Genomic DNA, 22356 nt, shown 5'->3' with positions numbered 1-22356 from the left:
TGGGTTAGCGGGTGATCACTCTGCGATTCTCCCTGTGCCCAGGGTAAATTAATCTGCCTTAATTGTGAGTTGATCTTTCAGCTTCCAGGTGAAGGGGAAGGTGCCCTCACCCCCACACCTGAAATCACTTCTGTTAGTGGGAATTCCCACGGATGCTTGGAAGCTGCTTTATGCCACAGGTTAGGAACTTGGGCCTGGAGGCCACCCAAGCCTGACCCTGCCATTTACTGGCTGAGTGACCTGGGCCGACTTTCTTACCTTGGCTATGCTTCCATTTCCTTATTAAAAAATATGAAAATAATAATAGTACCTACCTCATAGAGTGGTTTGAGGATTAAAGGACTTGTAGACCACTTAGAATAGTGTCTGGTACATAGTAAACACTATATATGTGTTATGTAAACAAAAAGTAAAATTATCCCATTTATTCCATGATATGGATTGTTATAGATCAGTTGAATAACATTGTGAATCAAATGAAAATGTGGCATTAAAAGTTTTTTAAAAACTAACCTTTAAGTAGCTGAATATTTTGCACATAAGCTATACTCAATAAAATTTTAAAATATATGAAATGAGGGCAACATTAAGGGGGAAGTTTTTTTTTTTTTTTGAGAAAGAGTCTTGCTCTGTCACCCTGGGTAGAGTGCAGCAGCAGCATCATAGCTCACTGCAACCTCAGACTCCTGGACGCAAGCCATCCTCCTTCTTAGCTTCCCAGGTAGCTGGGACTACAGGCCCGAACCACCACTCCGTGCTAATTTCTCTATTTTTTGTAGAGATAGGGTCTCACTCTTGGTCAGGCTGGTCTCAAACTCCTGAGCTCATGTGATAATGCTACCTTGGCCTCCCAGAGTGCTAAGATTACAGGTGTGAGCCCCTGTGCCCAGCCTGGGAAGTTATTCTTTTTTTGAGACAGAGTCTCACTCTACTGCCCAGGCTAGAGTGCTGTGGTGTCAGCCTAGCTCATAGCAACCTCAAACTCCAGGGCTTAAGCAATCCTTCAGCCTCAGCCTTCCAAGTAGCTGGGACTACAGGCATGCGCCACCACGCCGGCTAATTTTTTCTATATATATTTTTAGTTGTCCAGGTAATTTCTTTCTATTTTTAGTAGAGATGGGGCCTCGCTCTTGCTCAGGCTGGTCTCGAACTCCTGACCTCGAGCGATCCACCCGCCTCGGCCTCCCAGAGTGCTAGGATTACAGGCGTGAGCCACCGCGCTCAGCCCCCTGGGAAGTTATTCTTAAGTTTTCCCTGATGCATTTTGGTCAACTGCTTGTGAAGACTTCTCATGTTCCAGTAAGGACAGTAGGGACTTTGTCGTAGGAAGGGAAGCAGCTGCGTCTTTACTCCCAGTTCTGAAGTCTGGTCAGGGCCTGTCCTGCAGGCTGTGCCTCTGCAACCCCATGCAAAGGTATAAATAAGCTCCTATTTAAACCAATTTTTTATCTTAATGGGCAGACTACCCTCTCAAATGCATTTGTTCGTCTCTCGGAGTCCAGGTGATTATGCCTTTGGCATCAGCTACCTCCCCTGTTTCACTTACCTGATTTGGGAGCGGGTTTGTTGACCTTGCCCCTATGTTAGCATCAGTGCTCAGGATCCAGCCCTACTTTCCAAAAGACTTGCGTTACCTGATGTGCTTGTCCCAGGTTGCAGCGGTTCCCAGGGGGACACAGAGAGCATTGTCTAAGGCCTAGTTCCTCCAAGTGTGATCCCAAACCAACAGCACTCTGGGAACAAGTTAGACATGCAGAATCTCAGGCCAGCCTCAAATGGATTGAAGCAGAATACGCATTTCAACAAGATCTCTAGGCGATTCGGGTGCGCACGTTGAATTTGACAAGTTCTGGACTAAAGTAACCACATTGTTTGTCATTAATTCAAAGATTGGTGGCAAACTTCTTTCAGGCTCAGTTCTGGAATCTAGGATCACACACAGACGCAAAAATGAATGGTATAGTGCTCGCTTCGGCAGCATATATACTAAAATTAGAACGTTACAGAGAAGATTAGCATGGCCCCTGCGCAAGGATGACACGGAAATTCGTGAAGTGTTCTATAAAAAAAAAATAAAGAAGAAAATGAATGGTGTAGCCTGTTGTTCATTTAATCCCAGCTGGGATGTCAGGGTAAGTAGCTACCTGGGTATCTGCTATTTATCCACCCCGCATTCTGCCCTGGGTGCCTGTTCCCTGTGCTCCCTCCATTCCCTGGGCATTCATCTTTCCATACTGTCTTACTCATGCTCGCATGCTCCTCTGTCCGCCTCTCCACCTAAGCAAGGAGCTCTTTGAGGCAGAGGCCATGACTTATTCCTTAGTGTCTCCAGCCCTTGGCAAGGGGCCTGGAGAACAATAGTTGTTTCTAATGAATGAATGGGACTGAGTCCCACTTAGGGAAACACATATAAATATCCAGTTTCAGTTTCTCTAATGCTCCCTTTAAATGGGGAAAAGACCTGGGATAGTCTTGTGCAGGTCCCCGAGGGAGGAGGGAAATGCTTCTTGGGCACGTTTCTGACTGCACGTTTCTGACTGCAGTTCGACAACTCAGACCTTTCTTGCCAAATGAACTTCAGCTACACCTAAGGCAAGTATGTGAAAATCTGAGGGAAGAGGGTGGAGCTGGAAGGAAGACCCATCTCACAGACTCAGGACTCAGTTCAACTGTCACCACTTAATCACTTCCAGGAGCGGTTGACGTGTCAATGCAAATCCCCCCAAGGACCCGGCCCTGGCATTTCCAGGCCTCAGAGGAAGGTCTTCAAATTGCTCAGACCAGAGTTTGTTCCCTCTTTAAAGAAAAACCCTTCTTTCTGGGGGGACTTGGTACACGTGACCTATAAGGGACATTTATCCTGATGGACGATGCAGGCAGAAGGAATCCAGGAACTAAATTCAAGGAAGTTGCTGGCGTGACTTTTATTTCCCCTGCGGAGATCACTTCCCTCTTTCCCAAGGCTCCTGCACTTCTACCTGTCCCGACAGGGCCTCTAGCTCTTGGAGAACATTGAAGTGTGTAAAAGAAGGCTCTCGGTTTGCTGAACTGCTTTCTTTGAAAACTTTTCTTCTTGTTTGCTTGGAAATTTGCAGAAGACATTCTACAGATTAGAATGTTTCTGTTCTAAAAATTTCCTTGAGGGAACTCCAGGCTCCAGCCACCCAACCACTGGCAGAAAGAAAGAAAGTAGATTAAAAAGAAAAGAAAGGAGATGAGAAATGGGGAGAACTGGAGAGCAAGGAACTGGGGCAGATTTCAGTCCTTACCTGGGCCCTGCTACCCCCAGATTCATGCAGATGACAGAGCCTACCCTGAGAGTCAAGATCCTGAAAAGAAAAGCTGAAGCCTAGAAAGGTGGGAGCCTGGGCCCACCGGGGCGAGAAGAGGCCCTTCCCTGCCGTGACTGTGTGGGGGCAATGCCCCTACACAAGAGCTGGTCGTGCTAAGGACTGCGATCCCCAAAGGCGGCCTGTTAGGGACCAGCTGCAGAACTCCGCCCTCCCCCACCCCCAAGGAAAAATTGCAAATTGTCTTCCACGAAACCCATCCCTGGTGCCAAAAAAGACCGCCTGCTAAGGAGGCCGAGGAGGGGTGGGCCACAGAACTAGACAGTGTATGTGGGTGAACTGGCACAGATGTAACACCTTTACAGAGGGAGGAAGTACCATGTCTGACCAAGCAGGAAGCTCTAAAGGCATCAGGCCAAAATTGGGGAGCGCTATCTCCCCCACTCCCACCTTACCTCTTCCCCTTATCAGCCAAGAGCTGGAGCTGGACCTAATTCATGTGTTGGATCATTTAACACCTGTGTTGAGGTGCTCAACACTTTGGCAGAGAACAAGGCTGCTAGAGTGGCCACCAGTGCTTGGTTCCAGATGCACTGAGGCTGCAGGAGTGGGGCAGAGCTGGCTTTGGCCAGTCTGCAGTTAATGCTCTTTGTATATGGAAGACTCACTCAGTGTTGGCTTCTTTTTGGTCTAAGACAAAGGTGACCATCATTTTCATTTGACATCATTGTGGACCAGGAAAGGGATAACATAAGGTAACAGTGAAATGCTTTCCTATGTAGAAGCCAAGCACATGAATTGCATTTCTACACCACTCTGCATTTCCTAGAATGCCCTTACCCTACTCCTCTTTCTACCTGGGCTAGAGATGTGTTTTAGGGATGAAAACATCAAGATACATGTATGTAAACCCAAATTTCACAAGTTACTGATTTCCTGTGAAATCTGCTTCTGTAGAATCATTCAGTACAATCAGCAAACTGATTGAATTAATGAAGACTCTTTAAGCCTTTAATATCATTTTGATACTACAGCCATTAACAAAATAGGTAGATTTAAGGATGGGATGCATTTAAAAAATGTTTAAGCACCTGAAACCAGGAGTATATTAAATAAGTCAACCACTTAGCTCTCCTGCAAGGTGACCCTGGACAGGACATTCTCTCTGGACTTGGTTTCTCCCCATGGGAAATATGGGCTGCTGTGTAGCTTGTATTTTTATTTGCCTGGCACTCTGCTATACTTTTTACGTGGATTGTCTTACCCAATATTCACAGCCAGGTAATAAATGAGAAAACTAGGGCTGAGGTGAACACCTGCTACCAAATGTTAGTGCAATCCCATTTCTGAGCCCAAGGCATTAGGAATGTTCAGTATTATAGGTGAGATCTTTCCTAGCTCTGTAAGATATGAATTCAACTTATTTCACTTGGCCAAAGTAATTTCCTAAAGAGAAGGTTAGGGTCCTGGAATAGCTTAGATCAAAGGGATGACTGGGAATGACAATGGAGAGCCTTCCAGCCACAGGCCAAGCAGCTTTTGCCACCCCAAGCCTAAAAACTGGTATTTCCTATCAGGCTGAGAACAGCCTTCCTCCCACACACCAGGCCCAGGGGCTGCCTGCAGAGTTTCATTGGCGGCTGGGTACACTGTGTGAGAAGCTGCTCTCAAAAGAGTTCCCTACCAGCTGTGGTAAAGGCCTCCCCCACGACTCTCCACCTCCACGGACTCTCAGAACAGGAGTCCCACTTTAGGTGGAAGAAAATGATCAGAGTAACTTTTCATAAAAACTTGTTTAATAAATATACATCTTAGAAGTACCAAAATAATTACCGACAAAATACACTATGTACACCATTTACAGGAGGGTAACGCGCACCTTGATAGGCAGCCACTTCTAACCCACACCATCCACAGGTTTGACAACACACCTGGCTGTTACATGCCACAGGATACAACTGGGGGCAGCCACCAAATCCATGGTGGTTCAATCAAAAGCACAATAAATAAAATGTGGTCCTTTCACCAAATATGGATAACCTTCTTCAAACCCCCCCTAAAAGTTTAAAAGAGGTTTTCTTTGAATTCCAATGATCCTTCTTGTCCCCCAAAGTTCACAAAAATAACAAAATGAAGGCTGATCCACCACAGTAAAATGTCTCAGGCCAGGCAGTGTGCAGTGTGGTTGTAAGTACACCCTTTGAATTTTTTTCTTTTTTCTTTTTTTAGAAAAATAAAACTCTTTTTGTACAAATTATACAAGTCCATGTTCTTTTAGACCCTTTCCGCTCATAACGTCAGGCGCTGGCCTCCAAACACACAGTCATCGTAGGGCAGCTAAAAACAAGAGGAAAAAAAGACATGTTAGATTTCCAGAGCTTTGCCAAGGTCGTTGGGATGATGGGGAAGCTGCTACTGGAAATAATGCCAAGTATTCTTGGACTCCATTCTCCATAACCCAAATAGAATGGACTTTACAGGATGAGGGAGTTTTCCTTTAGTGCTCCTCTCCTTAGGAAAGGGTAAGCTATTAAAAAACAAACCCTTGGGATACTGGTTATACACACTGAAGTTTGAGAGCTTCATTATGTCAACACCCCTTGGATATAAGGAGTAGCTCTAGAGGCCTGGGAGGGTGGAGGGAGAAGGGCCACTCATTTTTTGTAGAGTGTTGAAGTTAAGAGAAACTCACCTCATCCTCTGTGAACTCAGACTCCGTATCATAGCTCTCCTCATCCTCACTCTCTGGCAGCATCTGAAGGTTTTCCAGGGTCAGCTGGCCCAGCTGCTGCTGTATCCGGGTGCTTGGGCGGCCCCAGGTGAGCTGGTATGGGGAGTAGCCCTGGTAGGTAACTCTGTTGACATCAGCCCCACACTTCAACAGGAGTGACACCAGGTCAGGATTCTGCAGGTCCACTGCGAGGTGGAGGGCAGTCCGGCCGTTACAGGGCTCCTGAAACCAAACAGAATTTGAGATGCTCAGGCTGAGTTTGGAATTTCTGCTTGCAGGAGGTGCATGTGAAGTATTATTGAGGAGGAACTTGACTCACTCCCTCTGGAGACAGGAAGCACTCACCTGCGCATTGACATCAGCACCCAAAGACACCAAAAGCTCCACGATGCCCAGGTAGCCATGGATAGAGGCTAAATGCAGACACGTGTGGCCTAGAAGAACAAAAAGAAAAAAGTATAACCACCTGTTTCAACCCTCACACCCGAAGCAAAACCTTTCACCCATCCTTTCATAGGACAAATAGTCATGTCTACTGAATTTTAAGAACCCAAAATCTGGGTTCTGAATGAACTTTATGAAGGCAACAGATAAGCATTTTGCATACGTATTTTGTCAACCTTTCTCACACACTGGGAGTTTAAGCTCTTGCCTGGATTCCTTAAGTCATCCCTCCCCTTCTCCATGTCACCTGCCCTCTGACGGGTGGGGCAGGCACACATACCATTGTAGTTGGTGGCCTGCAGGATGGAGTGGAGGTGCTGGGTGGTGCAGGTCTGCGTGAGGACTCCCACGCTGGCCAGGCAGCCTTGCTCACATGCAAGGTGTAGGGGGGTATTTCCTCGAAAGTCTCGCAGCTCAGGATCACAGCCAGCTTCCAGAAGTGCCTCAGCAATTTCTGGCTGGTTGGTGATCACAGCCAAGTGGAGTGGAGTCTATAAATGGAAGAAAGAACAGAAAGAGAATAAGCCATGGACCAAACCCACAATCCGAGTTCCCGTGACCCCCAGACATGTCCTGGTAGTGGGTCCCGCTCCTCCCACACAGGTACAAGCGGTTGGCAGATATGCGGGCTCCAGCTGGGTCATAAAGACCTCACCAAATCAGTGGAATTTTCTTCACTCTCTAGGCTGTTGGCTGATTTGAGTGTAAAAGGCCAGGGCAGATAATGACCAGTGATGGTTCACTTAGAAAGAGTCTGGGGGCGACTGTGCTACATCCAGCCCCATCACGGGTGTAGAGAACACAGGGCTAGGCAAGCGGCGCACCTGCTGCAGGTTGTTTTGGAAGTTGAGGAAGGCCAGGTCTCCCTTCACCTGGCGGATCACTTCCATGGTGAGTGCCTTTTCTTCATGGATGATGGCCAAGTGCAGGAACCTGTGGGGAAGAGAGGGAAAAACCCCCAGGGGTGGTGAGTGCACTGGCTGGGGCCCAGGGAGGCGCGGGCTGCGGGGGATTGCGCAAGGCCGGGGTTTCTGGAGGCCGAGGCCGCGGTGTTTTCCGCGAGGTTATTATGAGCTGAGTGTTCCTGGCAGGCGCCCAGGGACTTTCCGGGCCCCCCCCCCCTCCGCTCTCGGCGGGCGCCGGCCAGACCGCCCCGCCCTCCCGCCGGGCCGGAACGCCCTGTACTTCCCCTCCCGGCCGCTCGGCGCCAGCCAGCGGCCCAGAAACTCCCGCCCTCCCTTATGCAACCCGGGACTTCGCGTCCCCCGCCGCCGCCCCGCCCCCGGCCGGGGGGTGGGGTGGGGTGTGCGTGGCACCTCGGCAGTAACGGAGAGGTGCCCGGCCGCGACCCCCCGGGGTCCCAGGCCCCCAGCGCCCGCGCAGCCCTGCGACTCTGCAGGGGCCCAGGGCGGTGCATGAGCCCGGGGCGCTCCGGCGGTGGCCCAGCTGCAGCGCCAGTCCCCCGGCTCCGGCTGCAGGCCCGGCGCCCCTACCTGGCTCGCGCGCCCGGCCCCCCTCCCCCAGACTCCCGCCACGCGGGCCCGCGACACTTACGAGTCTCCGTCCTCAGTGAGCTGCTGCTTCCAGGGCTCGGCGCCGCGCGGCACCTCCTGCGGCTCCAGGCGGATCTCCCGGAGCTCTTTCACCATCTGCTCGTATTCCTCATCCTTCATGGAGTCCAGGCCGCTGTCGTGGCGGTCGTCCAGCAGCCGCTCCTTCTTCAGCCCATCCCGGGGCACCTCCATGGCCCACTGCGGGGCGTGCTCGGCCGGCTGGAACATGGCGCAGAGAAAGCTGCGGGCGCTGCTCCCGGGTGCGCTCGGCCGCTGCTGCTCGCGCTGGCGCTGGCGCTGGCGGTGGCGCGGACGGGCGGGCGGCGGACTCGCGCTGTTGTGGGCTCGGCAGCGCCGCCGCGGCGCCCTATAAACGCTGGCGGGGGATTTCTCTGGGGCGGGGTCAGGCGTGGGGAATTTCCAAGCCAGTCAGACCAGAAAAGAGAACTTGCCTCGTCCTCTGCTAGGGGGAAAAAGAAGCCTAAACCCTGAGCTGGGGTTCATCAGAGAAACTCCCTGCGATGAGCCACTGGGGTCATGTACAGGGAACTTTTTGATGAGCGCGGAGTGGCTGGAAAGTCCTTCCGACGAGGCGCCCTCCCCCCGGGTACTTCCCTGCAGCCTGCGCTCAGTAATCCTATCCCTCCGCAAGAAACCTTCTTTCCCTGGGGATTCCCACGGTCGATTTGATTTGGGGTCCCCGGCTGCTGAGATCCCGGGAACTCAGACCTGATGGGCGGTTCCTCTTTGGGGTTTGCCAACCTGCCGGTCCTTTCCGTTTTTTGATCTTTTGAAAACGCAAAAGTGGAAATGATGGCTGGGTTTGAGGATTTGGTTTCCCCAGACTTCTCTCTGAGGGGAAGGACGCACTGGTAGGTAGAAGGTCGCAGGCCACCTCTGTATTTCTGTCGATACCAGGCCTTCTGCAATGCAGAGACATTTAGCTCCCCCGCCCCTTCTCTCTCAGGTAGAAGTTGTGAAAGCTTTGGCGTTAAAGCCCAAATGCTTGGAGAACCTTCGAATCATTTCCTAGGGATTAACAATCCTGTGGACTGGGGGAAGGGCAACTCTCTAGCACTGCATGGGGAAAAGTGCCAAATAGAACCATGTTTTGTTTGTTTGTTTGTTTGTTTTAAGTAAAGCAAGGTGTTAATCTTTGTAGGAGAGGTTGTAGATGCCTTGCAATGACAAAGTAACTATTGAGTGCATGCTCTCTGATTGACACTGTGCTGCTGCAGAGCGTAGATCCTGAGCTGGATGCCCAGCTGAGCGATTTTCCAGGAGCATTTGAAGAAGGAGGCTAAAGAGTGAGTTGAATAGTTAGTGCCTTATCCAAGATTGGACCTTGAGGATGGCTAAGAAAGTAGTTGCTGGGCACCCAGCCAGAGGCTCAAGGCAGCCTTAATAATTGCCCCCTTCCTGCCCCTGCTGGCTCCTCCTGGCTCCCTTGCTCAGGGGGAAGGCAGCAGCTGGACCTATCCGTGCAATGTGGGTAGCCCCTCTGGGGAGAAAGGGACTTGGGCTCACCATCCTCTGGTTTCACCTCCAGAAACAGAGTTTACGCTCCCTGCCCCTCCCCCACCTCCCCGCCTGCAAGCCATGGATTGAATTCATCTACCTCTAGAAGTGGTCCAGGCAAAATAAAGCAACTGTGGTCAGAGTTCTTCAGCATTAGCCCCAGGAGGCCTCTGTAGTTCTGCAGAGATTTCTGGTGATTATTGCAATCGTCTTTACCTTGACTGGCCACACACTAACCAACTCTTCAATCTCCATCCCCTTCTCCCATATGTGAATGTAGGGAATCTGAGTCAATAGGGAGAGACAAAATATGAAGGGGGTGAAAAAGTAAAATAAAGAAATAAAATTTCAGGGTAGCGATGATCCCATGTTACAATGAAAGCTTCCCAGACAACTCCATTGTCTCTGCAGGCTTATGATATACAACTCTCGAGGCAAGGTGAAACAGCTACTGTAAGTAGGAGATCTCAATTCTAGGTTCTACCTTTACTTAACTGCATACTAGTTGGAGAGGTCAGTTAACTTTTTTTGTGGTATACTTGCTTTTGTAATAAGGTTGGATTTAATGCTATTTAAGATCTTTTCCAGCTTAAAAATTATATTACTTGTCTGCAAATGCATGTCTAATTCTGCTTTGTAAAGACCATGGCTCTTGGGAATGTCACAGTATAAATTTTTGGAAGAACTCCAGCATGTTACACATCACATTATTAGTTCTCAGAACTAATCTTGTAAGATAGGTATGGTTCCTACTTTGCTGAAAAGAAACTGAAATGCATAGACATTTACCCAGGTACTTCCATTGGCAGTTTAGGTAATTTCTATCCCAATATATTAATCATTTGTCCAAGACAGTCTTAGTATTAACACTTTTGAAAACACATCATGAAAATGACACTGAATGCACTATAATCTGGAATATCCTTAAAAGTATGTTCCACTCTATTAGGTAAAATAGCTGGTAGGTGTTCCCTTGTCTGGGGATATTCACTTCTTTTTAAAATGTACAGAAATGTCAAACTCTAAATGCTCAGAAGAGTATTTTTGATCGTAGGTATAAAAATGATTCTTAAGTAAACAGTAAGTAAAAATTCTCTTAGGAATAAGTTTCTTTGCACCTTCTATTATGGTTTTATATTCCTGATAGCCTTCCGGACCTAGTGGCCTTTATTCCTGATTGTTTAGTGTGACACCTAGTGGTAAGAGTCAGGCCCAGGAGTTCCTTGATTGTCATAGTGCCTTTTGAACAACCTGGGAGGTGCTGAGCCTTGATGACTTGTCCCTCCAGTGGGAATTCCCAAGGAGGTACCTTTTGTTTTCCTGCAACCCTAAGAGATAGTTTTGAATAATGTGATCCAACAGGTTTTCTCCCCATCGTCTATAGCTCTATGTGGTTTAAGTCAACAAACATTACAACGTGGGTAAAAAGAAATATGATATACTTGGAAATCAGAATCGTGAGCAGGATTGGGGAGAAGAAAATTTAGAAAGACGTTCATGGACACTTTGGCACTTAGATTTCTCTCATTGTCAAACATTTTAGCTAAACATATCCATTTAAAAAAATGTTACAATCTTAGAAAACTCATTTTTAATGTTATTTGGCTTTTTTTCTTTTTAATTCAGAAGGCAAAAGAATAAGTTATATAATACCTCAAAGCTGCTTGTACAATGTTTGGGTCCAGGATGCAGCCACTCGGAATGGCAGGATGGCCAGTGGTGCTCCTGAGTTCCCCTGTGGGCAGGAGCACCCCCACAGGAAGGGAGCACCGACGAGGCATGGTGGCTCTGCAGGCCCTTCTGCACTCTTCCTGGGTGGGAAATGCGCAGTGTGGACTAGACTTCCTGCCTCAGGTGCCTGGTGGTCTGGCAGCATGGAGACTTTCTGCAAGTTCAGCCAAGTGGTCCCACATCCTCAGCTTTTCTTAACATTATGGGTTGGTGGCCTGTGCCAATTGGCTTGACCAATTAAACCTAAATTGTTTAAATGCACTCCTGAATCAGGCTACCTATTGCTCAACACAGCCAGGCTGGAAGAGAGAGGAGCAGGACAGAGTGTCTAAAGGGCAGGCAAGGCAGGCACAATCCCGAGGGACGGCCCTGCTGTGAAATTCTGAGTTCACATTCTGCTTCAAGCTCAGGCTCAGTCTTCTTTCCCCCTGCCGCGGTTAGCAATTGTCTATATCCCCCACAGAACCTGGAGCCGCCACGCTATGGACCTTTTCCCATGGAAAAACAGCTGTCAGGACCTTCATTTGTAGTCAAGTGAAAATAGATTGTCAAAGCCTTCCTATGTTTCCATTGCTACAAACTCTGCAATTTTATGGGGATCAAAGCTTTAAATCTCAAACTCAAATACCTACCATACAGGCCAGGCAGGTTTCACAGATGAGCGAAGCAGGCTGTGGGCGGCTAGAAGTAATGGTGGTGCTCCAGCAGCTGGGCCCGGAGAGCACTTCCCTCCTGCTCAGCTCAGACAACGTTTGCCGTGCAGCACTTTGAGTACTGATCTTCCATTGTTAAAGAAAAAACCCTCCAAAACAGAAAGTGGATTTTAATATTAATATTTTCACATTTTAAAGCATTATGAAAACCAAACAAAATGCACTTTGCATTGCATCTTTTGGCTAAATAGAGCTCACAGGCTCCGAGTTTGCAACCTCTGTTTCAGCTGAGGCATTATGATTTTTTGTTGTCATTTTTTTAAAAAGTGAGACAGGGTCTCCCTATGTTGCCCAGGCTGGTCTCTTACTCCTGGGCTCAAGTGATCCTCCCACCTTAGCCTCCAGAGTAGCTGGGCCACCACGCCTGGTGATATGATGTTTTAATGGTGCTTTGGGGGAAGGCCCCCACCTTCTGCTCCCTTAGCCCCTTAGCATACGGGTCTCTGCTCCTGTGTAACAGGAGGCCGGGGTGGGATGTGTTCATCCAAGATGCGCAGGGCTGCCCCTGGCAGACAGGGTTGGCATTAGGGGCTCTGAGCCCAGAGAAGAGAGTTTTTCCTCCCCCAGGGCAATTTTTAAACACTATGCTGTAAAATAAACATAACAAGCTCAACAAAGTTCTGATTTTTCTCACAATGGCTACTTATCATATATATTTTTTTTAAGTCAAATTAGTTCAGTAAACGTCTTCGGAGGTGTTCCAGCTTTGCTGGTGCCCTAACCACATGCCCAGTCTGCCGATTGGGTAACCTGTTGCGAGGGAAGGAGGCGGCCTGCACGTGTCACCCTTGGCCAAAATTCCTGGCTCTCCCTTTTCATGGTTTGTTGGCAGTAACCTAGTAATATTTGTAGGTGTGTAGGATTGTTTATGTTCTGCTGTGCTTAGGGAGGAGTAGTTGGATCAGGAAGATGGTGGAGGCTTAACACACATTGCTTCCCCTGCATGCCAGTGTGTTTGCTCTTTTGTCTTGGGTGCAAATTTATTCTGAGTTTAGTCAGGGTATGAGGAGACCTTAGAACTAGGGCGAGTTCCACACAAGTGCCTGGTACTTGGCAGGATGTGAGACATGATATGAGGTCCCCATTCTTGGGCACCATAATTAGGTGAGGGGCTCATGATCCTTTTCAACCTCAGGGGCTTTGCCAAATCCACCACCAGAAACTACAGGGAGAAGTGGAAACTTCTCCCCATCTGTGGTCTGAGGTCTTGGTAATGGCTTAGGACAAAAGTAAACAGAATCAGAACTGCTAAGAGATCACTTCAGATTACAAAAAGAATAAAGATTTGGGAAACTTGATCCTTAGCCTTTTCTTTTAAGCACTAAAATAATGCCTTTCCCAAACCTCCTTTTAGGGCCCCTATTCTCGGGAGTAGAACCTAGATTACTTGGATAAGTATTAGAAACTGAGATTTGTCTCTGAGGCTATTCATGGGGAAGGATGCCTGTAGAAATATTGGTTCTGAACATTATTCTTAGGTTGATTTTTAAACATTGAAAGCAAATGAGAGGGGCCAGGTTCGGTGGCTCATGCCTGTAATCCTAGCACTCTGGGAGACCGAGGCGGGTGGATCATTTGAGCTCAGGAGTTCGAGTCCAGCCTGAGCAAGAGCGAGATCCCATCTCTACAAAAAAAAAAAGAAAAATTATATGGACAGCTAAAAATATATATAGAAAAAATTAGCTGGGCATGGTGGCGCATGCCTGTAGTCCCAGCTACTCAGGAGGCTGAGGCAGGAGGATTGCTTGAACCCAGGAGTTTGAGGTTGCTGTGAGCTAGGCTGATGCCACGGCACTCTAGCCCGGGCAACAGAGTGAGACTCTGTCTCAAAAAAAAAAAAAAAAAAGAAAGAAAGAAAGCAAATGAGAGACAGAATAGAAGGGTTGCAAACCGAAGCCATGAGTAGGAAGAAAGGGGGAAATTGGCCTGGAACATTTTTTCTTTGTTACAGGTCTCAGCTGTCAGAGTCCAGTCCCATGACTGTGACATATTCCCTCTGCATAAGTCACTTAGCATGGCTCGGGAATGGTCATCACTTCCTATGCACTAGGACTGTTTACAGGCAAGTTTAGAGATTATTTTATCATAAACACTGATATTTTCAGAAAGTGAGAATATTTGAAAATTGCGCCAATTTCAAAGAGTGTGAGAGACGGAATAGGGTGTCCCTACACTCAGTGAAACTCGAGAGGCTCGGGGGAATCTGGGTGGGTTGACAGCGTGGGTATGGGTCTTGGTAAATAATCTAAATGAACATGGTGATGAAGAGAGAGCAGGAAGCATGCGGAGAACCCAGACACAGTGCTGGGCCTGCTGCCTTGAAGGCTCAGGCCCACCCCCAGGTTGCTGGGGCGCCGGGAAAGCACCAGGCTGGTTGCAGGGCCGGGAGGATGGGCAGTCCCAGGAGACAGAGAAGAGGCCACATGCAGAGCAGGAGCCTGGGATAAGGGGAGCTAGGTATTTAATAGAAAGCCACAATGGACCTTTCCTTTCACAGATGGCAAGATGAGGAAGGCAGTGTGGATGGTACTGTCTGCAGTGACATCTTCTGGCCATTTGTGGAAGAAGTTTTCTCTGCGCAGTTTTGTGAGGAAGGGATTTCAGGAAAGCATGGCTGAGGATGTGCTTGGAGACATGAAGTTTCGTTGTGATTATAGTGTGTCACCGTGGTCCCGAGGGAGAGACCCCCACTTTATCTGTGGGTGTTCTTCTCCTGCAGTCCCTACAGCCAAGCAGTTCAGCTTGTCCTGCTTTTCAAATGATGCCCAGACTGTCCCCTTCCCTCTGTTTCTACTGTCCCCACCGTAGTGCAGGCCCTGTCGTACCAGAGCAGCTTCTTTTCTGTTTTTTTTTTTTTTTCTTTCTTTGAGACAGAGTCTCGCTCTGTCACCTGGGCTAGAGTGCTGTGGCGTCAGCCTAGCTCACAGCAACCTCAAACTCCTGGGCTTGAGCGATTCCCCTCCTGAGTAGCTGGGACTACAGGTGCTCCGTCACCACACCCAGCTAAGTTTTTGTTTCTATTTTTAGTTGCTCAGATAATTTTTTCTATTTTTGGTAGAGATGGGGTCTCGCTCTTGCTCAGGCCGGTCTTGAACTCCTGAGCTCAAGTGATCCTCCCACTTTGGCCTCCCAGAGTGCTAGGATTACAGGTGTGAGCCTCCATGCCTGGCCCAGAGCAGCTTCTTGATTTGTTATTTATACATTCATTGAACACTAGGGCATTTGATATCATTATCTTATTTAATCTTCACAACCATTCTATTAGGTGGGTACCATAGCTTCATTATAAAGGAAACTGAGCCTCACAAAGGTGAAGTAACTTACTGAGAAGGCTGCAGCTAGGAAACGTCAAAGCCAGTTCACATCCGCCCCCCCCCAGGCTGTCCCTCCGTGGTTTCCCTCCATATTCTACAGTGTTGCTTGGCTGTTCCTATTTTTTAAGTTTTCAAAGGTATTGGCATAAATTCTTTGTGATATTTTCAATTGCTTTAAAAATGAATTAGTTTTTAAGTTGAAACATACCTGCATGGGTTAAAAAACAAAGCAGTCTAAAAGTGTGACAGTTATACAACTAAATCTCCTTTCACTGCCGTTTCTAGCACACATTTTCATCCCATCATTTCCTGTAACAGAACCTCTAGCCACATACCACGTCCTGCAGGAAAGAGTCTGACCGAATTCCTCAGCTGCATTTAAAGCCCTCCAGGTCAGACTCCAGCCAGCATAGCCCCTCCTCATCTCCGTTTCCGGCCAGCACCGACGCTGTCCCTCTGCTCTGGCCAGCACACGGGAGTGTGTGACTACCCTCTCCGCCCTCCCTGGCCAAGGACCAACTTCCTTCAGCTTCCTTGCCAGGACCCACCCTTTCCAACACTCCTTCTCTGTCTTCCTCTTCTTAGAGTGCTCTGCCCTCTTCTGAATCCTTTTCGTTCTTACTCCCTGTCTTAAACTTTGGGCCACACGTTGCCTTATCCTGCTTAGTTATTGCTGGTGTCACTTTTTTTTTTCCTTGAGTAGGTTGGAGTGCAATGGTGTGATCATATCTCACTGTGGCCTCCAAATCCTGGGCTCAAGCAATCCTCCTGCCACAGCCTCATGAGTAGCTGAGACTACAGGTGTGTGCCACCACGCCCAGCTAATTTTTTTTTCTTTCTTATTTTTGTAGAGACAGGGTCTCACTGTGTTGCCCAGGCTGGTCTTGACCTCCTGGCCTCAGCACTCCAGGTGTGAGCCACTGTGCTCAGCTGTTTGTGTCACATTTTGACCTCTAGTTAGAAACCTGGGTGTTGGGTGGAACAGAGCCTTCTGGGCGGGGAAGACGTTCATTTCTTTCTCATCCCCCTTGCCCAGTCGTGTTTAAGGCATGAGTTTCCCCTTTTCTTCCTATCTGTCATAGTCGTTCTTTGCCTCTTTCTCTGTTCATACCTCACTTTTCATCCAATCAACTTTCCTTCTCTATCCGGAAATTACCTCAAGAGGTCCAACTTCTGCCTTCAGGTGAGCAGACTGTCATCACTCCCATTTTACAAAGGGAGGGGTGCTCTGGAGTAAAGGCTACTACGAGGACGGCAGGGTGTGTGGGGCCAACCAGAGCCACGGTAGCACATAGCCCGTCCTGTCCTAGAGAGACGGGGATTGGAGTGTTGGCAGGAGAAGTGAAGAGATTATAAACAGACCTAGATGGTGCCCACCTTCTCTCATGTCCTCTTCTGTGTCCTGAGAGTGATCTCTGGGGCGGGAAGGGTAAAGAGGCAGATTCCTTCTCTTCAAAACGCTCAACTAAGGAGATAGTTGTGAGGTCCTGGAGGCTTGCTTGGTCCAGCTCCCCAGGGCAAAAGATCAAATAGGAGATCAAATAGAGGCTCAAGTTTAGAGGAATACACATGCATTTGTCTGGAGTATCCCCTGCGTTAGAAGTCCTTTGAGGACATAGCATGGTGGGAAGGAGGCAGAATGGGAGGGAGTCTGGTTGGGTGGGCAGTTGTCCCGCAGGGGGATGCGTAATCAGACCTGCCATCAATGGGCTGCAAGGGGCCGGCACGGTGGCTCACGCCTGTAATCCTGGCACTCTGGGAGGCCGAGGCAGGAGGACTGCTTGAGCTCCGAAGTTCAAGACCAGCCTGAGCAAGAGTGAGACCCTGTCTCTACTAAGAATAGAAAAAATTAGCCGGGTGTGGTGGCACACGCCTATAGTCCCAACTACTCAGGAGGCTGAAGAAGAGGATCCCTTGAGCCCAGGAGTTTGAGGTTGCTGTGAGCTAGGCTGACGCCACGGCACTCTAGCCTGGGCAACAGAGTGAGACTCTGTCTCAAAAAAAAAAAGGACTGCAAGGCTGAATCCCCGTGGACGTGGACGTGCAAGTAGCCAGCCCAGGTAGGGGTGCGGCTGCTAAGGGCCACCAGCTCCCCTTCCAGGGTGCTTTTTGACGGCTTTCAGAAGCAGGGGTATTTCCGATGCCAAATATCATAACCTCAAGAACTTGACCTAGTTTAACAGAGTATATGTAAGCTAATCAGTACTTAAAATGAAAAGCCCGTTGGTGTCCAAAGAATGATGTAGGGTTTGTAGTCTGACTCAGGCAACATCTAAAACAATTTGTTTCCCAGATAATTTTCCCTTGAAGAGGAAATCCCAGGGAGAAGTTTAGATTGTCCAGTGTAGACTCCATAGCTTGGATTCTGATCACACGGAACTTCATTCAAATACTGTTGCACATGAACACATATTAAATTGTTTTATAAAAGTAGTATAGGAGGATATTATACGTAGTCGATGTCAGGGCATCACTACAACTTTCCACTGTTAAAGGCCTTAACCTTATCTTTTCAAGTCTTTTCTTTTTATTCTCAACTTCAGGTCTAGCGATTTGTCAGGCCAGCTGTGGGTGATTCATACCAGCGACAAGACTGAGAATGAACGCAGAGGCATACGGGAGGGCTGCTCTCCGTGGGGCATTGAACTGGGGCTAAAAATAGGTGGGGGTTCCTGGGGCAGCCTCCTTTGTGGCCACAGGTACCACAAAAGGAAAGCTCAGCAGGGAAATCTGTCTTTGAGCCCTGCCCACAGAGAGGGCAAAAGCCCCCACCCCTGTCACCCCTTTTGCCCTACAGGAAAAGCTCGGGGTGACAATGAATTTGGTGCTTTCAAAATGTCAGGGCTCCCACAGCAAACTCTCACTCCTTCCCACCCCCGGGCCTCTGCTCAGAGGCCTTCTTTCTTAGTTTCTGCTTTCTTAGTTTAAGCACAAAGGTTTGTCCCTGACTGCCTGTAGCTACATTTTGTCAAAAGACTGATTAAGATAAAGGGAATGTGAAATATTGACACTACGGGACTAACACAGAAAAACAGAAAAAAAAAAAGAAACTCTAAAGAAAAAAAGGAATGTGGATAAAGAAAAAATAAACATTAAATTGTCAAGCATTTATTAAGTACTTATTTTGTGCCAGACACTGTGCTGGGGTATGGAGGTATGAAAAAAAAAAAATATATGTATGTTTCCTATATTCAAGGAGCTTCTAGGCTGGTGGGGAGATAATTGGGTAAATTAGTCAATCTAGTAAGGCGTGATAAGGGATATGGCCAAGTAAGAACAAATTGCTTTGGAAGCATGGAACGGGAAGTTAAGTCAGTCTGAGAGGGGTGATCAAGGGTGGCTTTCTTTTTTTCCTGAGACAGCGTCTAGCTCTGTCGCCCAGGCTAGAGTACAGTGGTGTTGTCATAGCTCACTGCAACCTCAAACTCCTGGGCTCCAGTGATCCTCCTGCCTCAGCCTTCCGAGTAGCTGGGACTACAGGCGTGTGCTACCATGTCTGGCAATTTTTCTATTTTTTGTGGAGACGGGCCCAGGCTGGTCTCAAACTCCTGCCTTCAAGTGATTCTCCTGCCTCGGCCTCCCAGAGTGCTAGGATTATAGGCGTGAGCCACAGCAGGGTGGCTTTTAAAGCACGAGTAGGAGTCAGGAGCGGGAAGAAGGACGTGCCAGGCAGAATGTTGAGCCTGTTGAGCATGGAGGGGTCAAACAAGCAGTTCCACAGGGCTCATGTGTGGTAGAAGGAATGAGTGAGAGTATTGGGCAGGAAAGACATGGTACACAGCCATGTGACTGGGCAGAAAATCTGGAGCAGCACCCTGAAAGCCATGGACAGCCACTGAGGTGTTGTAAATGGTGGCTATGATCAGGTGTGTGTTGTGGAGGACAATGTGGCCAGTGGACCAGAGTGGGTTAGGCATGAGGCTGGTGGCCAGTTAAAGACAGTAACTGGAAAGCAAGATGGCTACAGAGGGGTCTAAGAACAAGGATCTACAGGTGGTGGTAACTGACTGGATGAGGGTGGGGGAGAGAGGGAAGAGTCTAGCAGCTCTGTTTCTGACTTTGGCTCCTTAGTGGGAAAACAGGAGGAAGAGAAGGTTGAGGGGAAGATGATGGGTTCCATCTTGGACACATGAATTTCAAGGGTCTGGAAGACATATAACAAGGGATTTAGTATGGAGAGTTGGAAGTCATCAGTTTATTTGAGAAGTGGACAGAACCACCCAGTAATTGTGTGTAGAGGTCCAAAGACCAAGACTGGGAACACCTATAAGGGGTGAGCTGAGTCGAGAAGCCAGCGATGGAAACTGAGAAACAACATCCAAAGAGGTTGGAGGGAAGGCAGAAGAGCTGTCCCAGAAGCTGAAAAAGGTGACAGGTACAATGGTCTTTGTAAATGTGTCAAGTATGGCAAGATTGTGTGTCTGTGTGAAGTTGTACAGATCTGGTAAAGCTCACTGATGCGGGCTAACTTCAGAAGAAAAAGGCCAGACTGAAATTAAAGAAAGTTTTAGTTAAGACATGACGCTTAATTACTTTCAAGTATACAATTACAAGACTAAATAAAGGGGTCCTTTGGGGCTGTGATTCAAAGATTTACAATTACTACATTAAAAGCATGTAATGAAAATCTGGCATCTCTTTTGTTTTATCATTAAAGAGATGGAGGTTGATGAGGTTCAGTGATGTGCCCCAGGTCACACGATTAAACAGATCAGGACTGACATCCAGATCTCCAGATAGTTAGCCCGCTGCCCTCCCCTCTGTGTCAGTGGTTGGTTCTCAAACTTCAGCTTGCACTAGAGTCACCTGGAGGGTCTGTTAAAACCCTGATTGCTGGGCCCCACACCCAGGGATTTTTATTCCGTAAATCTGGGTGTGGCTTGAGAATGGTTTCTCACAGGTTCCGGGCCATCTCTTGCTCCTGGCCCAGGACTGCGTGTTGAGAACCACTGCTCTATAAGCCTCTTTATCTCTAACTCTTAAAGTACTCGAGGATTCTGGAAAGCACTTATGTCTTTCAAGTTGCTTAATCATTTTCTCAGAAACCCCTTATATTATTAATTTGCTTAAAAGAATAGGTTCTTCATGCCAACCAGAGTCTACTTATGGGAAAGTATGAGTGTGGATCTGAACTTTGCTCATCGAAAACTCTGTTTTGAGCACTCACGCTATTTTAGACACTGTTCTGGGCATTAAAGATACAGTAAAATATCTGCCCTCAGAGATACAAATATGCAAGATAAAGAAGTAAAATATATAATACATTAAGGAGAGTGCTAAGGAGAAAGCGATAAATCCCGGGGAGTGTGGCAATGCAGGGCAGATGGGCACAGGCAGCTAGAGGGGATAAGGCCACGTGGAAGGGAAGGCTCGAAGGAGACGGCGTGGCTGTGTCAGGCAGGAACGGTCCAGGAGGTGCTCAGAGTGCAGAGGCCCTGAGGTGGGAGCCCTGGGAGGAACAGCAGGAGCCAGTGTGGGTGATGAGGATGAGTCAGGGGGAACAGTAATAGGAAATGAAGTCAGAGGTAACAGAAAGCCAGATAAATGTTGGGATCTTAGGAACTGATTTTGATGATATTTAGTAAATTCCCCCATGAAATGTCATGTCACTCCTTTTCTCTTGCATTAAAACGTACTGGTTACTTTTGAGGGCACATTAGGTCCCAGCCTTGCGTGGGCCCCGGGAGCTCCTGAAGCTCTGGCTGTCCCTGTACTGAAGGGTCATACAAGTTCCCTCCACACAGTGGCTGAGTTTGCTCAGCTGCTTGTCTTCCCAAAACAACTAAGGAGACAGATATGGAAGGAAATATGTTTCTTCAGCCACCTTTTCTATGTACGTGGGCACTAGCCCGTCCTCCCCTGACCCACCCCAACTCCCAACCTCAGCCCCTTCACCAATTGCCAAGAGAATTGCCCTGGCAATGTCTGCCACATTTTTTCTGAATTACAAATTACATTATCTACACTTCTGGGAAAAATTGACCCCACCCTTATGAGTCGTGAGCTGTGGCTCAGACCTTCAGTTCTTTTTATGGTCAAGTTCTGGGTCCTGGCCCATCCTACAACCACCTGTAATGGAAAATGAAAAGACTCGGCGCTTTATTTTTTTTTTTTGACAGGGTCTGGCAGTGGCACCAGCCTAGCTCACAGCAACCTCCAACTCCTGGGCTCAAGTGATCCTCCTGCCTCAGCCTCCTGAGTAGCTGGGACTACAGGTGCATGAGGCCCAGCTAATTTTTCTATTTTTAGTAGAAATAGGATCTTGCACTTGCTCAGGCTGGTCTCAAACTTCTGAGCTCAAATGATCCTCCCGCCTTGGCCTCCAGAGTGCTGGGATTACAGGCGTGAGCCACCTTGCCTGGCCAAAACCCACACTTGAAAGGACAGACTAGGATATTCATTTTTCTGGAGGATTATGAAATTATATTCATTTTTTTCCCTTTAAGCCCATATTGCCATGAATGAAATTATATTCAAACACATAGAATCTTAAAGGTATAATAGTTGCCACAGTCAAAGGCAGACTACTAGGCTGGATGGATCATTGTTGTAAGAAAGTTTTGCATTTTGTATTTTTGCATATAGACAATATGACCTGGAATAGAACTAGATCTATGGTACAGTGAAGTGCTTGGCTGTGTTGTCTTGGAGCCTCGGGCTAGGTCCTGCAAAAACACAGGCCTGAAAAAATGCGGTCCTGGATTCTAAGAGGTTATAGTCAAATAAAAATGTCCTAGACCTCTGACAATGTAGGCGTATTTATGAAGATTAGTGTTTTCACATTGGTACAGGAGAAGTATTTTCTAGCAGAACAAAAGAGAAATGTAAGCTCCCTCACATTTTGATTTTAAGCCTTCAGAGACCACATTTGTTTCCTTGAACAGAATATAATTTGGAAGTCATATTAGCAAATTATCAAGTTATCTGTGGGTGAAAATTATAACATATTGGATTTAAAAACACAGGAGTTTTCATCGATGACTTTTTTTCTTTCCAGACTTGAATTAGCTCTGGGTGGCCCACACAGAATAGAAGGTGACTTTCTGTAGGTGAAGTTGCCCT

At 47.8% G+C, this 22356-nt stretch overlaps 1 protein-coding gene and 1 non-coding gene across 2 annotated transcripts; one reads left to right on the top strand and one right to left on the bottom strand.

The window, feature by feature from the left end:
- Positions 1-1962: 1962 nt before the first annotated feature.
- LOC123631123 lies at positions 1963-2069 on the top strand. The gene has a single exon (XR_006732997.1). It is a non-coding gene; the product is annotated as a U6 spliceosomal RNA (small nuclear RNA).
- A 2999-nt stretch (positions 2070-5068) lies between these two features.
- NFKBIA (NFKB inhibitor alpha) lies at positions 5069-8805 on the bottom strand. The gene is made up of 6 exons (XM_045568623.1): positions 8020-8805; positions 7290-7398; positions 6746-6956; positions 6367-6455; positions 5983-6243; positions 5069-5627 (listed from the first exon to the last, which is right to left on the bottom strand). The coding sequence occupies exons 1-6, from the start codon at positions 8244-8246 to the stop codon at positions 5580-5582; spliced, it is 945 nt and encodes a 314-aa protein (XP_045424579.1). The 5' UTR covers positions 8247-8805; the 3' UTR covers positions 5069-5579.
- Between the last annotated feature and the right edge of the window lie 13551 nt (positions 8806-22356).

This window comes from Lemur catta, chromosome 1, assembly GCF_020740605.2.
Source record: "Lemur catta isolate mLemCat1 chromosome 1, mLemCat1.pri, whole genome shotgun sequence".
Lineage (NCBI taxonomy): Eukaryota > Metazoa > Chordata > Mammalia > Primates > Lemuridae > Lemur > Lemur catta.
Note: the sequence above shows the minus strand (reverse complement) of the source record. Positions and strands in the feature narration are given on the sequence as shown.